Genomic DNA, 15731 nt, shown 5'->3' with positions numbered 1-15731 from the left:
TTTGTGGATTTTCCTTTTCCCAGCTGCAATGCTGGGCAGCAAGATGCCAGCACAGGGATGATGCCCTCCCTTCTCTGAGACCCTCACCCTTCATTTCTGCTTCCTAATGAGCTCTGCCTTGTGTCCCCACTGCTCTGGTGCTGCTGCTCCTCCTTTTGGGGGTTCAGGGCTGCTCTCCCCAGCTCCTCGTCCCCACCGGCCAGTCCGGGAGGGTTCTCACAGGCACCGGGGAGGGCAGCGAGACACTGAAACAGCAGTGCCCGGTCCTGCAGTGCCCGCCGAGCTTCCCCTCACGGCAGGGGCACAACTGGAGCCCTCCGGGGCTGAGGGGAGCGGCGGGGCCGGGCTGGGCTCCGGAGCTCGGCTGGGGGAGCGCAGGGGCCGCTACCGGAGCCCGGGACGCCGTCAGCCCGCACGGGGGCCTGGCGCACTCCACGGGGTAGCTGGTGCGAACAGCGCGGGGACGGTCACACCGGGGCTGTTCCGGCCCGTGCGGCTCTCGGGGGCCCGGGGCCGGTCACACCGGGACGGCTCCGGCCCGTGCGGCTCTCGGGACCCGGGCCGCTCACACCGGGGCGGTTCCGGCCCGTGCGGCTCTCGGGGGCCCGGGCCGCTCACACCGGGGCGGTTCCGGGGCGGTTCCGGCCCGTGCGGCTCTCGGGGGCTTGGGCCGGTCACACCGGGGCGGTTCTGGCCCGTGCGGCTCTCGGGGGCCCGGGGCCGGTCACACCGGGGCGGTTCCGGCCCGTGCGGCTCTCGGGACCCGGGTGGGACACGGGACGGCCGCGCTGCCGCAGCGCCTCGCGACAGCCGGCGGCGCTTTACGGCCGCGGCGCTTGGCGGCAGCGCGACCCGGTCGGGACGGGGTAGCGGGACCTGGAGGGCCCCGGCGGGCCCCGGAGCGGGATGAGCTTCTACGACGTGTTCCGCGGCTTCTTCGGCTTCCCGGGACGGTGCAGGTGACGGGGACCCCGCCCGTGCCCCGGGTGCCCCCGGCCTCGCCCGCACCTGTCCCTCTCTCAACCGCCCGTTGCCCCACCGGCCCTGCCCCGCTTGCTCCGGCTTGTCCGGTCCCTCACTGCCGCTGTCCCGCAGACCCCGGGACCCGCTGTTCGGCGGCGCGGCGTGGGACGAGGAGGAGGATGAGGAGGAGGATGGCGGCCCGTCCATGTCGCAGCCGCCCCAGGACTTCGGCTTCGGGTTCAGCCCTGGCTCCTCCCGCGGTGCCTTCGAGGAGCTGTTCCGGGACATGGGCGAGCTCCTGGGCGTCCTGGGGGGGTTCTGGGCCGAGCCCCAGCAGCCTTTCGGTGGGTACGGGAGGGCTGAGCGAGACTCTGGGGGCAGCTCAGAGCCCCTCGGCCTGACCGACGCCCTTGTGCTGCCCAGAGCCCGCCCTGCCCGGCCCGGGGGAAGGCAGCGCAAGGCGACCGCTGCGGGACTCGATGCTGAAGCAGCCGGACGGTCCCCCTGCCAGCGCGGCCCCGGGGAGCTCCGGCGATCTGGCCCGGCCATGGAGACCCTTCCTAGGGGTGGGTGAAGGGTCTGGGCTCTGCCTTCCGCAGGACGGCCGGCTCTGTGCTGGTGCGGTGCTGCCCCAGTGTTGCGCTTTTCTTCCCATCACTGCCGTCAGCGGTGCGTGGCTTTATCTTGCAGCTGGAAGATGCTCCCCGGGCTCCTCCCGCCCTCAAGGAAGACCAAGGTGGGTGCTGGCAGCGGGGGCTGAGGGGCCCTCCCTGCTCCAGCCGCCTGTGCTGCCACCGCCTTCCCTCTCCCCCCAGACCTGGACTCCCAGGTTTCCTCTGCTGGGCTGGGCACCATCCTGAGACCCGACGAGCCCAGGTCCCACTCTTACTTCAAGAGCGTCTCTGTCACCACAGTGACTCTCCCTGACGGGGTGAGTGTCCCTGCAGGGCTGGGGGAGGCCTGGGGACACCGTCCCCGTGGTCTGGGGGTCTCTCAGGGCTCGGTGCTGTGCGCAGGCGGTGGAGGAGCGCCGCACCGTGCAGGACAGCCAGGGCCGCCGGGAGACCACGGTGACACGGCGGAGAGGGGACCAGGCCTTCATCAGCACCACCAGGGAGGACGGGCAGAGCAAGGACTACCGCGAGGAGGTGCTCAACATGGATGACCGTGAGTGGAGCTCTGGGGAGGGTGCAGAGACTGCATGGGAGCCCCACTGAGGGAGCTCTCTGTGCCCTCACAGGGGATCTGGCACAGTTCGCTGGCACCTGGCCACAGCAAGAAGAGATTCCTGCTGCCAACCTGGGCCCCTCATCTGCGCTGGGCAGCTTCCTCCGACGCTGGTTCTCGAGCTGGTAGCTGTGCCCAGTCCTGATTGAGCAGCCCACGTGTGTTTCAGGTGTGGGCTGGTGGGATCCTGGGCTTGCCAGGCCTGTCAGAGCAGGCAGTGGGCAGCAGCCTCTTCTCACCACCTGTTTTTTGTTGTAGATGGGTCAGATCTTGCTGGGAAGTGGTGCCTGGGCTGGAGGCTGTCCACCTTCTGCAGCGCTGCACAGCCACAGGGAGCCCTGTGGGGGTCAAGTGTGTGTGTGTACAGAGCAATAAAGTCTATTTATGCTAAACTGTGACCTTCCATGCTCCTTCAGACTGGAATCTCATTGTTTGGAGGCAGATTCCCCCTGCCAACCAGGATGACTCTGGGGGGCTGCCTCAGGGGTGCAGGTGATTGCCAGGCTCCTGTGTCTGCACTGCTCCCTTCCTATCTCCCTCTCCCATTTCCTTGCCCCATGCTGTGCTGATGCCTCCCCTGGGCCACTCTTGAGGGCCTGGCCCAGCCTGGAGGCCTTTCCAGGATCTCTTTATTAGTGCTGACTGCAGCTTTCCAGGATCTCTTGATTAGTATTGACTGCAGCTGTGGCTTGAGCAGGGATAAAGAGGGTTCCTGGCCAGGCAATACCTGTGCCTGCTCACCTGAGCGAGGTCGTGACTCCCCACGGCCACTTGGGGCTCAGGGTGTTCCTACCTGGCCTTGCCCTGCTGGGGTGCAGCATTGTCACACGGTGTCCCCGGCCACACACAGGACTCTGGTCGCTGCCAGGCGTCTCCCGTGGTGCAGCCATGATTGGTTTAAAGTCTGCACATAATCACCCACCTGGCTGTGGGGCTCATAAAACCTGCTGCGAATTAGACATCTACACCACTCTCACTGCTGCCAGCGCTGCCACTGCTGCCTCTGCCCAGCTGGCACCATGGGCACCACTTCTTTCTTGACAAGAGCCCAGAGGCTGCTCCGCATCAGGAACCAGCTGGTGAGGGAGTGCTTGGGTGAGGTGCTGTCCACCTTCGTGATGATGGTAAGCAGGGCACGCAGCTGGGGCTGGGGATGTCCTGTGCGTGTGACAGGGCTGATGGTGTCGTGGTGCCAGGGGTCCCTGGGGTTCTGTGACAGGGCTGATGGTGTTGTGCTGGCAGGTGCCAGGGGTCCCTGGGGCTCTGCTGCTTGCCCCTCGAGGTTGGAAAGGTCTGGGGCTGCGCTGCACTCAAATGTGCAACTCAGCACTGCCTGTCCTCCCCCTTGGACCCTGTTCCCACAGCATGGTCCACCCTGTGCCACGGCTCCGGTGCAATCAGGGTGTGGTGCTGGGCAGTGTGTGCCCTGATACCTCCTGCCTCAGAGCAGGCAAAGGTTGGGGCTCTGGTGCTGTCCTTAGCCTTTGGGCTACATCGCATGATGGCAAATGGTGTCCCTGGATCTATGTTGTGGCACCTCTTTCCCAACACCTCCCCACAGAAAGCAGTTTATTTAATTGCTTGTAATTTGGTTATTTTGCTATCAAAACTACAAGTGAGGGCAATAACCACCTCCCTGCTAGTCCCTGTCTGGTGTCCAAGTATCGGGGAGCAAAACCAGGGGGGCAGCACCAGCACAGCCCCTGCCTTGCTGCCCTGCAGTATCAGCACTGGGAGGGTCTCAGCACGAGGCCACCAGGACTGAGGTGGGGCTCGCTCTTCTCCAGACAATCACCCTGGCCAGCGCTGCACAGAAGATTGCCTTCTATCAGACCAAGGGGAATATCATGACCAGCTACCTGGGAGGTGCCCTGGGTGTCATGGGAGGCATCTACACAGCAGGGGGAATCTCTGGTGAGACAGAGGAAGGGGTCCCAGCTCTTGCTATCCCCTGGCTCTGAGTCCCCCAGGATCCTCCACTCCCAGCCTTTCTCCCTACTCCATTGCAGGGGCCCACATGAACCCGGCGTTCTCCTTAGCCATGTGCCTGATAGAGCAGTTCCCCTGGTGGAAGTTTCCCATCTTTGTGGCTGTGCAGATTGTGGGATCTTTCATAGCTGCTGGAGCTGTTTACATCCTCTACTATGGTATGGGGGAGCAGCATCGGACAGGGGAACTCCACGGTGATGCTGGCGAGGCCAGGCTTTTGTACATGCTCTGCCTCTGCCCCTAGATGCCATCTGGCACCATAGCAATGGGACACTTACTGTCACTGGCCCCCAGGAAACTGCCTCCATCTTTGCCACTTACCCTGCTGACTTTGTGTCTATTGGCAATGGCTTCTTGGACCAGGTGGGTGCCACTGTCAGCTCCCCCAGCCCCCTCCCAGCCCCCTCGGTCCCCGTGGTGCTGAGCTGCTGTGCTGTCCTCGCAGGTGATCGGCACAGGGGTGCTGATAATTGTTGTCATGGGCATCATGGACCCCCGCAACAAGCCTGTCCCCAAGGGCCTGGAACCCGTGGTTGTGGCTCTCTTGGTGCTCTCCATCGAGTGTTCCATGGGGGCCAACTGTGGCTGCCCCCTGAACCCTGCACGGGACATCGGGCCCCGGCTCTTCACCTACCTGGCAGGCTGGGGCCCAGAGGTCTTCAGGTGGGTCGAGGGAAGGGGGCGAGGTGGAGATGGCAGGGATGATGCCAACCCTACCCTGTCCCATCCTCAGCAGGGGCAATGGTTGGTGGTGGGTGCCACTGGTGGCACCGCTGCTGGGCGCCGCCGTGGGCACGTATCTGTACCAGCTCTTCGTGGCTTTCCACTACCCAGAGGAGAAGAGCGAAGTTCCGGCAGAGCAGGGCTCCATCGTTCTGGTCAACACCGCCATCAGCAGCGCAGACATTGGGAGGTCACCCAAGGAAAGGGACTCTGGGGAGACAGAGCCTGCCGGCTATCCCCCACCACAGAGCCCCAGCAGCACAGTGTCCCCCACAGTCCCTATCACACCATTAAAAGAGTCCTGAGAGCACGGGGTGTCTTGTCTGTGGACATGGGGTGCAGGGATGTGGTGGAAGGCCAGCCAGGCCTGGGGGACATGAGCTGCTGGTGTGGGGTGGGAGAGCACGGGGTGTCTGTCTATGGACGTGGGGTGCAGGGATGTGGAGGAGAGCCAGCCAGGCCTGGCTGCAGGGGGACCCCAGCCTGGGGGACGCGAGCTGCTGCTGTGGGGCTGCCCCATGGGACGCGGGGATGTCTCCGGGACCCCGGCCCTGCCCCCGGTAACCCGTGCGGCTGTCTCTGCCCTCCCCCCGGACTCACAGGGCTCCCCGGGAGCCGCCCCGCTGGCCAGGCCGCCGCCGGGGCCCGCAGTCTCACCGGCCCCGCGGCCGCGCTCCGCCGCTTCCCCGCGCCCCCCACCTCACTTCCGCCGCCGACCGGCGCCGCCGCGGCCATGGGGAGCTGAGGCGGCGGCAGAGGCAGCGGCCCCGGCCCGGCCCGGCCGCCCGCCCGCTCCCCATGGGCTGCGGGGCCGCGGGACATGGAGCGGTGCGCGGCCCGCCGAGCCCCGGGTAAGCGGCGCCGCGCTGGGCCCGCGGGAAGCCCGGGTGGGTCCCGGGCGGGCCCCGGTGCGGCGTTGCCTCAGTAACGCGGTGGGGCGGGAGGACCGGGCCGGGCCGGGGCCGTGCCCTGGGGATGTCCGAGGGGTGGCAGCGGCTCCGCGACCCCGGCGGGGCGGTGGGTGCGGGGGAGCCGAAATGGGGGCCGGGGATGCAGAGATGGGGATGCAGGGCTACAGCTAAGCGGGGCTGGGAGTGCGGGCTTTGGGGATCCAGGAATGCAGCAAAGCGGGGCTGAGGGAGCCGAGGTGTCCTCTGGGGGTGCGGTGTCTGGGCTGGAAGGGCCCGGTGACCTCGGGGTGTGGGAGATGCAGAATCTGGGGCTCTGGGAGTACAGGTGAGTAGAGCTGGGGGTCGCGCGCTGCAGGCTTGGGGGGATCTGGGGATGCAGAATTTGGGAGTGGAGGTGCAGTTCAGCAAGGTTGGGGTTCAGGGTGCGCAGGGGTACAGGTTCTGGCATGGGGGAGCACAGGACACATAACACAGCTGGGGAGACTCCCTGTTCCCTGCCCTCTGGGATTCTGGTACTATCTTGGCTCTCAGGATGGAGAGGAGATTGTGGTGTCAGGGTTCAAGGTTTTGGGGCTGTCTGGCTGCAGCTACAGGGGTGTTGGGGTGCACAGGGATGACAGGGCGCTGTGTTGTAGAGGAAGAGCGTCGAGTGCGAGCCAACGCACGGGAGTACAACGAGAAGTTCCAGTACGCAGTGAGTGAGGGGGGCTGAGCCCCTTCCCGGGGTCCTCGGGCAGCTCTGCGGGGCTGGGGTCTGAATTCACCCACACCTTGGTGGGGGGGAGGCGTTATGACTACAAAATAGGTGTTTGTCCCTGAAGAAATGGTGCTGATGACATGAATGCCAATATAGCTGTGGGGCCAGCTGGGCACAGTGCTCTCCATGTGGAGGATTCAGCCTGCCCATCCTTGGCCAAGGCCCAGAACCCCCTGGCTCTGCCCAGGTCCCAGCCTGGTCCTACATCCCAGTGTGGACCAGGAGCAGCTTCTGAAGGTGTCAAGGGAGGGCAGTGCTCACCTTGACCTCCCCCCATGTTGGAGGTTATCCTTGGCTGCTCCAGAGCTGGCTGCACAGAGGGGGGAAGGGGGTCTGGGTTGGGGTCACCCTTGTGGGGGCCAGGTGCTGCTGCTGGAGGAGGCTGGTCCCAGGGTACCAGCTGGTGACTGAGCCTGAGGAACTGGCTTCCCAAGGAAGCTGCCAGAGGTAGCACAGGAGCCTGACCCCCCAAAAGAGCATGGTGAGCCACAGCCCCTGCCCTCCAGAGTGATCTCATCCTGGGGGGTTATGGGGCCTTGGCAGCTGTAAACCTCTTCTTGCCCCATCTGTCCCTAGAGCAACTGCATCAAGACCTCCAAGTACAACATTGTCACCTTCCTGCCTGTCAACCTCTTCGAGCAGTTCCAGGAAGTGGCCAACACCTATTTCCTCTTCCTCCTCATCCTGCAGGTGGGTGCAGTCCTTCCCTGCCTGCACATATGGTAGGGCTCCAAGTAGTGCCATACTTTGGAAGTGGGGAGGTTTCGCATCCTCAAGCAGGGGCAGTACAGGCCTGGGGCTGGCTGGTTCCTGTGTAATTTCCTGTTCCCTGTCCCCAGCTGATTCCTCAGATCTCTTCACTCTCCTGGTTTACCACCATCGTGCCTTTGGTTCTTGTCTTAACCATCACAGCTGTCAAAGATGCCACCGATGACTACGTGAGTGGTTCCCCCTGCACCCCTCTGCCCACTGGGATGCTGTGCAGGGGTGCAGTGTTCGGGGCCATGGCATTTGGGATGCTGGGGGAGCACAGGAGCCCATCCCCAAGAGGCTGAAACTGCTGTCTTTTCCCCCTGCTCCCAGTTCCGCCATAAAAGCGACAACCAGGTGAACAACCGGCAGTCTCAGGTGCTGATCGGTGGAGTGTGAGTGTCACGGGCACAGAGCAGTGCACAGGGAGCCAGGGACCCTGTGGGAGGTGGCAGTGGGCAGGGCAGGGCTCCTGCCTGACTGCAGTTTGCTGTCCCCTCTTCAGCCTTCGGCAGGAGCAGTGGATGAACGTCCGTGTTGGGGACATCATCAAGCTGGAGAACAACCAGTTTGTGGCGGTGAGTGCAGCCCTGAGACAAGTATGGTTCCAGCAGGGTGGTTGGCACACACACACACATAGAATGGTGTGGTGCCACTCCCAGTTTGCTTTTGTGCTCCTCTGTCACTGCCCAGGGTGGGGACGTTAGGGACTTCCAACCTGGAAGTTGCATTTAGGTTGGAGAGCTGGGGCCATAAGTGGAGCCACGTTTTGAACTCTGAGGATCTGGGCCCTTGGAGTGATGGTGCAAAGGACACATGGGGTTAGGGATGGCCTTTGCAGATGCTCCAGGGAGTTCCAAGGACATCCAAGGGCCAGGAGCTTCCCTGGGGAAGGCATGGGGGAGCCCCAGTGTTGGCACAACCCTTCACAAGTCTCTCCCAGCAGGCTGACCTCCTCCTCCTCTCCAGCAGCGAACCCCATGGGTTATGCTACATAGAGACTGCAGAGCTGGATGGGTAGGTGTCCCTGCTCGCCTTGGGGGGCCAGGGGAGGCAAGAGGTGGGAGTGAGGGTGGGCTGCAGGCAGGGCAGGAGCACCTGCAAAGGCTCTCCCTGCCAGGCTGTCTCTAACCCGTGTGGTGCCTTCCTGCCTGCAGAGAGACCAACATGAAGGTGCGTCAGGCCATCCCTGTCACCGCAGAGCTTGGGGACACCAGCCAGCTGGCTTGCTTTGATGGTGAGTGCCCGTGCCCAGCCCTCTGCCACAGGGCAGCCCCCCACCTTCTCTCCTCTGTCACCCTTGGTGGACAAGGACCAGCCACGTGGCACTGTCGTCCTGCGGCTTGATGTGGATCTCTGGGGAGCCAGGGATGATGCTGGGAGCACTGGGATGGAGCTGGCCCTATGGAGAAGGCAAGTCCCAGCTGAGCCATACTGTGCACCCAGGTGAGGTGATCTGTGAACCCCCCAACAACAAGCTGGACAAGTTTGGTGGGACACTGTACTGGAAGGACAACAAGTACCCCCTGAGCAACCAGAACATGCTGCTGCGGGGCTGCGTCCTGCGCAACACCGAGTGGTGCTTTGGCCTCGTCATCTTTGCAGGTGGGCTGAGGCAGCAGCTGCTGCTGTGCTGCACACAGGGGAGGGAAAGACACCCCCTGATGCCTTCCTGCTCCCCAGGACCTGACACAAAACTGATGCAGAACAGTGGCCGGACCAAATTTAAGCGGACGAGCATCGACCGGCTGATGAACACGCTGGTGCTCTGGGTATGCAGAAGGGAGATCCTGGGAGCCTTGGGAGCTCTGACCCAGTCAGGGCTCTTAGCTGATGTTCCTTCCCCAGATCTTTGGGTTCCTGGTGTGCATGGGAGTGATCCTGGCCATTGGCAATGCCATCTGGGAGCACGAGGTGGGCGTCTGCTTCCAGATCTACTTGCCCTGGGACGAGGGGGTGCACAGTGCCTTCTTCTCTGGCTTCCTCTCCTTCTGGTCCTACATCATCATCCTCAACACTGTGGTGCCCATCTCGCTCTATGTGAGGTAGGGCAAGGGGCAGAGGGGCTGGGCAGGGGGTGTATGAGAAATTAGGGGTGCCCTCTGGGGAGGGGAGACAGGGATGGAGATCCACAGGCAGAGCGGTGTGTTCTGTGGGTGGGTGTGGGCTGCTCTCTTGGTGACAGGCCATGTCTGCCTTCAGGGACACCCCAAGACCTAAGGACCCCACAGGTCCCTCAGGGCCCCCCTGGCTGTGTCTGGCTGCTCGTCTCTCCTGCCCTGGCTGCACGCTGGCTATTTTGCTCTGCCCTCCTGCAGCTCCCAGGCTCCTGCACTGTCCCCTTCTCTCTCTCTTTTAATTTCTCTCTCTTTTCGTTCCCCAGCATGGGTTCTGTCACCCTTAGCCCCGAGGTAAGAATGTGTCACCTCCACCCCTCCCACTCATTGCTGTCTGCCCTGTGGGCTTGGGAGGGGTTCAGGGTTTGTAGGTGTGTGAGATGCTTGGGGAGCCCCATGGGCTTCCCTCTGGGTGCCTTGCCTTGGTCCCCAGCCCTGGCTTAGCGGTGGCTGTCAGCAGGAATGGGTTGCAGGCCAGCCCCTGGGAAGGGTATGGGGGCTATCAAGCCATGGGGGGCACCCGGGGTGCTGGAGTGCCCTGGGCACTGAGGGTCTGGGGCGGGCATGTGTGTGCCTGTCGCTGGCTCAGCAGAGCGTGCTGCCCTGCCCCAGTGACACCCAGGCATCCTCCCTGCAGCGTTGAGGTGATCCGGCTTGGGCACAGCTACTTCATCAACTGGGACAAGAAGATGTACTGTGCCAAGCGCCGGACACCGGCCGAGGCCCGCACCACCACCCTCAACGAGGAGCTGGGCCAGGTGGAGTACATCTTCTCTGACAAGACTGGCACCCTCACCCAGAATATCATGGTCTTCAGCAAGTGCTCTGTGAATGGGCACAGCTATGGTGAGTGCCAGAGCCAGGCTGGGGCTCCCCCCTTCTGTTTGAGGCAGTCAGGGGACAAGGGGGCTTAGTGAGAGCATTGTGGGGCAGCAGCAGCTGCTGTGGTGTTGGGTCTCTGTCATAGTTAGCTCCATGCCCTGTTTTACAGGTGATGTGCAGGACATGCTGGGTCACAAGGCAGAGCTGGGAGAGGTAAGGGTACTGTCAGTTTGGGGCCTACCCACGCCAAGTACCATGGTGGGGTAACCCCAACTTTGCCCCTGCAGAGGCCAGAGCCTGTAGACTTCTCCTTCAACCCGCTGGCGGACCCACGGTTCCAGTTCTGGGACCCAAGCCTGCTGGAAGCTGTCAAGCTGGGAGACCTCCACGTGCACGAGTTCTTCCGCCTGCTCTCGCTCTGTCACACCGTCATGTCCGAGGAGAAGAGTGAGGGTAGGCAGAGTGGGGCAGGATCTGTCCCTGTGGCTCACAAAACACTCTCACTGACCCCCATGCTGTTCCACAGGGGAGCTCTTGTACAAGGCACAGTCCCCAGATGAGGGAGCGCTGGTCACAGCTGCCAGAAACTTTGGCTTTGTGTTCCGGTCCCGCACGCCCAAGACCATCACAGTGCAGGAGCTGGGCCAGGCCATCACCTACCAGCTGCTGGCCATCCTGGACTTCAACAACATCCGCAAGCGCATGTCTGTCATCGGTGAGCTCCCGGGCACGGCACAGGGGCTGGGAGGGCCACCTGGGGCTGCAGCACGTGGGGGTCATTGTGCTGTGCTGGGATACCAGCCCAGCGCTGATGGGGATGTGACTGTGGAGGCATCAGCAGGTGGATGGCTGGGGGTCAGAGCAGCAGGTCCTGCTCCTGCACCCCTGAGCCGGGCACCTTTTCCCCTCCTCCCTGCAGTGCGCAGCCCTGAGGGCAAGATCCGGCTGTACTGCAAAGGTGCTGACACCATCCTGCTGGAGAGGCTGCACCCCCTCAACCAGGAGCTGACCAGCATCACCACCGACCACCTCAATGTGCGTGGGACAGGGTCCTGCAGGCAGCGTGGGGAGGAAAGAGTGGCTGCCCAGGAGCCTGAGCTGGGCTTGTGCCCTGCCCTAGGAACATTGCTGGGGTCTGGGGACACACTCAGGGTCTCCAGCACAGCCAGCTCTGATGCTTGCAGGAGTATGCTGGCGAGGGGCTGCGGACTCTGGTGCTGGCTTACAGAGACCTGGAGGAGAGCTACTACAAGGACTGGTCTGAGCGTCTGCACCGAGCTGGCAGTGTCCCCGAAGCCCGTGAGGATCACCTGGCTCGGCTCTACGATGAGGTGGAGCATGATATGATGGTAGGTGGGCTGGAGGCTGAGGCTGGTGGTGGCTGCAGGCAGCCCCTGCTGACCTCCCACCCATTTGGGTCCCCAAGCTGCTTGGAGCCACGGCCATCGAGGACAAACTGCAGCAGGGGGTCCCCGAAACCATTGCCATCCTGACACTGGCCAACATCAAGATCTGGGTGCTGACAGGGGACAAGCAGGGTGAGGCATGGCTGAGGTGCTGGCTGGAGATGAGGATGTTTGTGGGCTGGATTCCAGCTGCCTGGGATCCCAACTGCTCTGTCCTGAGAGGACTCTGGTTCAGCCCCTGGTTTCCTTTTCTCAGAAACAGCTGTGAACATCGGCTACTCCTGCAAGATGCTGACAGATGACATGACAGAGGTGTTTGTGGTCACAGGCCACACTGTGCTGGAGGTGCGAGAGGAGCTAAGGTGAGGGCTGGGGGGCAGAGGACAGAGCAGTGCCAGTGTGGGGCACAGCTGTGGCTGGGGGAGCTAGAGCTATGGAAAGGCCTTGAGATGGAACCCTGTGCCCCCTCTCTCCTCAGGAAAGCCCGGGAGAAGATGATGGACGCATCACGTTCTGTGTGCAATGGCTTCTCCTACCAGGAGAAACTCTCCTCCAAGCTTACCTCAGTGCTGGAAGCCATTGCGGGCGAATACGCCCTGGTCATCAACGGGCACAGCCTGGTAGGGCCCTGGGAGTGCCAGGCAGGACAGGGCCTGGCTGTGCACCATGATCCCAGCTGCCCCTTGCTCTCCTTGCAGGCCCATGCACTGGAGGCAGACATGGAGGTGGAATTCCTGGAGACAGCGTGTGCCTGCAAGGCCGTTATCTGCTGCCGTGTCACACCCCTGCAGAAAGCCCAGGTGGTGGAGCTGGTCAAGAAGTACAAGAAAGCCGTCACTTTGGCCATTGGGGATGGGGCCAACGATGTCAGCATGATCAAGAGTAAGGCCTGGGATCTGGGGGACCACAGGAGAAGACAGGCCACCCCCCCTGCACCGTCCTGGGGCCCCTGGGAGCTTCTGTGCTCACCCCTCTGTGCCCCACAGGAACAAAGTGCCTGTGCTGGGGGTGCTGCTCTCGTCCCCTGTGCTCCTGGCAGCCCTCTCTTTACCTGTCTCTCCTTCCCTCCACAGCTGCCCACATTGGGGTGGGCATCAGTGGGCAGGAAGGCATCCAGGCCGTGCTGGCCTCCGACTACTCCTTCTCCCAGTTCAAGTTCCTGCAGCGCCTGCTCCTGGTGCACGGGCGCTGGTCCTACCTGCGCATGTGCAAGTTTCTTTGCTACTTCTTCTATAAGAACTTTGCCTTCACCATGGTCCACTTCTGGTTTGGCTTCTTCTGTGGCTTCTCAGCACAGGTGGGTTGGTGGCTTTTCTCACTGAGAGCTGGGGAGGGTTTTCCTGCAGGGCTCCTCGGCTCTGAAGCGTGTTCAGATTCATGGACTCCCTGTGGGGACTCATCCTGAGCCAGGAGGCACAGCCTGGCATCCACCGTGCCGTGTGTGAGGAGCCTGTGGTCAGGGTGGGCAGTCCTGGCGGGCTGAGACAGCTCTCCTGTCCCTGCAGCTGTGGGCACAGGGACTCGGGGGCTGGCTGGGGCACAGGGTGGGCAGGTTTGTGCCCTGCTGAGTGCTCTGTTCCATACAGACAGTGTATGACCAGTACTTCATCACGCTGTACAACATTGTCTACACGTCGCTGCCTGTGCTCGCTATGGGTGTGTTTGACCAGGTATGGCGGGGGGTAGTGAGAGGTCCCTGGGTGTGTGAGGGGTCTGTACCCACCCTGTGGGAAGAAGGGCTGCCTGGGTGCCTGAGTCAGGCTGTCCTTGTCATTCCATGGGCTGTGGTGGAGGCTGCTCCCACCCAGGGCTAACGGGAGGTGCCCATGCCCCCAGGATGTGCCAGAGCAGCGGAGCATGGAGTACCCCAAACTCTACGAGCCTGGGCAGCTGAACCTGCTCTTCAACAAGCGGGAGTTCTTCATCTGCATTGCCCAGGGCATCTACACCTCCATCCTCATGTTCTTCATCCCCTACGGTGTCTTTGCTGATGCCACCCGTGATGATGGTGCCCAGCTGGCCGACTACCAGTCCTTCGCCGTCACTGTCGCCACCTCCCTCGTGATTGTCGTCAGTGTGCAGGTAGGGACGTGGCTACTCAGCCCCAGACCCTCAGGGCACCTCAGGCATCCCCTGAGCCCTGATTCTTCCTGCATCCCCCCCACCAGATCGGGTTAGACACAGGATTCTGGACGGCCATCAACCACTTCTTCATCTGGGGCAGCCTGGCCGCCTACTTTACCATCCTCTTCACCATGCACAGCGACGGCCTCTTCCGGATGTTCCCCAACCAGTTCCGCTTTGTGGGTGAGTCCCTGTGTGCCCCATGCTCCCCACCCCAGCAGGAGCTGCCTTGGCCTGGCCCTCACTGGGTTCATTCCTTGCCCCAGGAAACGCACAGAACACGCTGGCCCAGCCCACGGTCTGGCTGACCATCGCCCTCACCGCCGTCGTCTGTATCGTGCCCGTTGTGGCCTTTCGCTTCCTTAAGCTGGACCTGAAACCAGAGCTCTCGGATACGGTGAGAGTTCATGGCTGCAGGAGCTCTCACAGGGTCCCAGCCCTGAGGAGAGGGCGTTCCCCAGGCCCTGAGCCTGCCCTGTGTCCCCAGGTTCGTTACACTCAGCTGGTACGGAAGAAGCAGAAGACGCAGCACCGGTGCATGCGGAACGCGGGGCGCGCGGGCTCACGCCGCTCTGGCTACGCCTTCTCCCATCAGGAGGGCTTCGGGGAGCTCATCATGTCTGGCAAGAACATGAGGCTCAGCTCCTTGGCACTGTCCAGCTTTGCCCCCCGCCCCAGCGCCAGCTGGATTGACACCCTGAGGAAGAAGAAGGGCGGTGAGGGCAGCAGCGCTGGCAGCCCCAGTGGTGCGGCTGACAAGACTCTCAGGGTGTGAGGCTGGAGGGGGTCTCATCCCCTCCTGTGCAGCTGGGGGCTCCCCTCCTCTGCCCCTGGCCCTGGGGAGGGCAAAGCCCCTTGTCAGCAGGGTCCCATGATAGAGGTGATGTGGGGGCCAGTGCTGAGGTTTGGAGGAGTCTGGACTGTCGCCTTCTAGCCAAAAATACAGTCTGTCCCTCTCAGGAGGATGGATGGATGGATGGATGGATGGATGGATGGATGGATGGATGGATGGATGGATGGATGGATGGATGTCATCACATTAGCCCCCTCCCACCCCCCATTCACTCCTCCATCAGTATTCAATTCCACTGAGTGCAAACGCCCCATCGCACATGAATGTATCGGACCAGAGGTGCAGGGCTGTGGGAGGACTGTGGCCTCTCCGTGGCCTTCACCCACGTGTCTTTTTTTATATATAAACAAAAAACAAAAAAAAGAAAAAAATACCCCCACCCCAAAAAAATAGCAACCAAAACAAACAAAAAAGAGGTAAGGGAAAAATACTCTGAGTTTACAGAGCGACTCATTTCTTGGCTGGGTACAGGGAGAAGGGGGGAGGAAGGTCACCCTCCTTGTCACCCTTCTCAGGGTTCCCCAGGACGGCGGGTGCAGGGTCGGAAAGGGGAAGTGCTCCGTACCACAGGGAGGCCGGGGTTTGGCGGCTGCCGTGATTCACTCCCACGCGTGGTCTTGCGCAACGCTCGGCCTCTGCTTCCCGCCTCCTCCTCCTCCTCCTCCTCCTCCTCTGCAGCTCCTGCGGGACGGCACTGCTGAAATGTGGGTGGGCAATGGGGACCCAGGGGAGCCTCTGGGGCTGCTGGGCTCCCAGGGACGCGATACCAAAGAGGAGCTTCTTAAGACGGGTGTTGGCGAGGGCTGGAGGGGATTTCGGGGAAGTTTTGGGGTAATTTCGGTGGAGGGGCCGTGCATAGAGCTAGATAACTTATGGCACGTTTCTATCTGGCCGAATGGTATCATTTTATGGCTCTTGAAGGAAAAAAAAAAAAACAAAAACAAAACAAAAAAAAAAGTTGTTTTTTTTTTTTTTAATTTACAAAAAGAAAATGTTCTGAGCAGACCGTGCCGTGTCCCGTATCCGGGGGCGGAGGGGAGGGCGCGGCGGCGGTCCCGGGCGGTCCCGGGCGGCGGGGGCAGGCGCGGG

At 62.3% G+C, this 15731-nt stretch overlaps 3 protein-coding genes across 8 annotated transcripts; all 3 read left to right on the top strand.

The window, feature by feature from the left end:
* The first annotated feature begins 815 nt into the window (after positions 1 to 815).
* HAX1 (HCLS1 associated protein X-1) lies at positions 816 to 2582 on the top strand. Its single transcript, XM_063176447.1, has 8 exons — positions 816 to 959; positions 1096 to 1307; positions 1387 to 1529; positions 1654 to 1699; positions 1779 to 1894; positions 1980 to 2130; positions 2204 to 2359; positions 2449 to 2582. Exons 1-7 carry the CDS (start codon positions 907 to 909, stop codon positions 2317 to 2319), a joined length of 837 nt encoding a protein of 278 aa, XP_063032517.1. The 5' UTR covers positions 816 to 906; the 3' UTR covers positions 2320 to 2359; positions 2449 to 2582.
* Positions 2583 to 2866: 284 nt separating this feature from the next.
* On the top strand, positions 2867 to 5207 carry AQP10 (aquaporin 10). Its single transcript, XM_063176165.1, has 6 exons — positions 2867 to 3314; positions 3978 to 4104; positions 4200 to 4337; positions 4424 to 4542; positions 4625 to 4842; positions 4913 to 5207. The coding sequence occupies exons 1-6, from the start codon at positions 3210 to 3212 to the stop codon at positions 5205 to 5207; spliced, it is 1002 nt and encodes a 333-aa protein (XP_063032235.1). The 5' UTR covers positions 2867 to 3209.
* A 473-nt stretch (positions 5208 to 5680) lies between these two features.
* On the top strand, positions 5681 to 15073 carry ATP8B2 (ATPase phospholipid transporting 8B2). Of its 6 annotated transcripts, none has more exons than XM_063176302.1 (27): positions 5681 to 5753; positions 6449 to 6500; positions 7147 to 7260; positions 7410 to 7508; positions 7654 to 7715; positions 7826 to 7898; positions 8267 to 8337; positions 8478 to 8557; positions 8767 to 8925; positions 9004 to 9092; positions 9169 to 9365; positions 10075 to 10283; positions 10429 to 10472; positions 10547 to 10712; positions 10786 to 10974; positions 11179 to 11294; positions 11444 to 11608; positions 11686 to 11797; positions 11922 to 12027; positions 12144 to 12285; positions 12364 to 12547; positions 12739 to 12962; positions 13252 to 13335; positions 13502 to 13747; positions 13834 to 13972; positions 14056 to 14186; positions 14277 to 15073. In XM_063176302.1, the coding sequence occupies exons 1-27, from the start codon at positions 5701 to 5703 to the stop codon at positions 14562 to 14564; spliced, it is 3594 nt and encodes a 1197-aa protein (XP_063032372.1). In that variant the 5' UTR covers positions 5681 to 5700; the 3' UTR covers positions 14565 to 15073. The 6 variants fall into 6 exon arrangements, with proteins under 6 accessions (XP_063032372.1, XP_063032371.1, XP_063032374.1 ...); XM_063176301.1 differs by having other exon boundaries at positions 8264 to 8337; XM_063176304.1 differs by having other exon boundaries at positions 5705 to 5753; positions 6449 to 6507.
* Positions 15074 to 15731: the final 658 nt, after the last annotated feature.

The sequence above is a fragment of the Melospiza melodia genome, chromosome 25, assembly GCF_035770615.1.
Source record: "Melospiza melodia melodia isolate bMelMel2 chromosome 25, bMelMel2.pri, whole genome shotgun sequence".
NCBI classification, from domain to species: Eukaryota; Metazoa; Chordata; class Aves; order Passeriformes; family Passerellidae; genus Melospiza; species Melospiza melodia.
This window is presented reverse-complemented; position numbering and strand designations above follow the sequence as displayed.

Bases quoted from the DNA above. Each gene is read 5' to 3' on its own strand.
- ATP8B2 (XM_063176301.1), top strand. From the start codon at position 5,701: ATGGGCTGCGGGGCCGCGGGACATGGAGCGGTGCGCGGCCCGCCGAGC. The intron at 7,716-7,825 runs GTGAGTGTCACG...TCCCCTCTTCAG, and splicing joins CAGGTGCTGATCGGTGGAGT to CCTTCGGCAGGAGCAGTGGA. The intron at 11,798-11,921 runs GTGAGGCATGGC...TCCTTTTCTCAG, and splicing joins GCTGACAGGGGACAAGCAGG to AAACAGCTGTGAACATCGGC.
- AQP10 (XM_063176165.1), top strand. From the start codon at position 3,210: ATGGGCACCACTTCTTTCTTGACAAGAGCCCAGAGGCTGCTCCGCATC. The intron at 3,315-3,977 runs GTAAGCAGGGCA...GCTCTTCTCCAG, and splicing joins TGTCCACCTTCGTGATGATG to ACAATCACCCTGGCCAGCGC. The intron at 4,338-4,423 runs GTATGGGGGAGC...CTCTGCCCCTAG, and splicing joins TGTTTACATCCTCTACTATG to ATGCCATCTGGCACCATAGC.
- HAX1 (XM_063176447.1), top strand. From the start codon at position 907: ATGAGCTTCTACGACGTGTTCCGCGGCTTCTTCGGCTTCCCGGGACGG. The intron at 960-1,095 runs GTGACGGGGACC...GCTGTCCCGCAG, and splicing joins GGCTTCCCGGGACGGTGCAG to ACCCCGGGACCCGCTGTTCG. The intron at 1,530-1,653 runs GTGGGTGAAGGG...TTTATCTTGCAG, and splicing joins CATGGAGACCCTTCCTAGGG to CTGGAAGATGCTCCCCGGGC.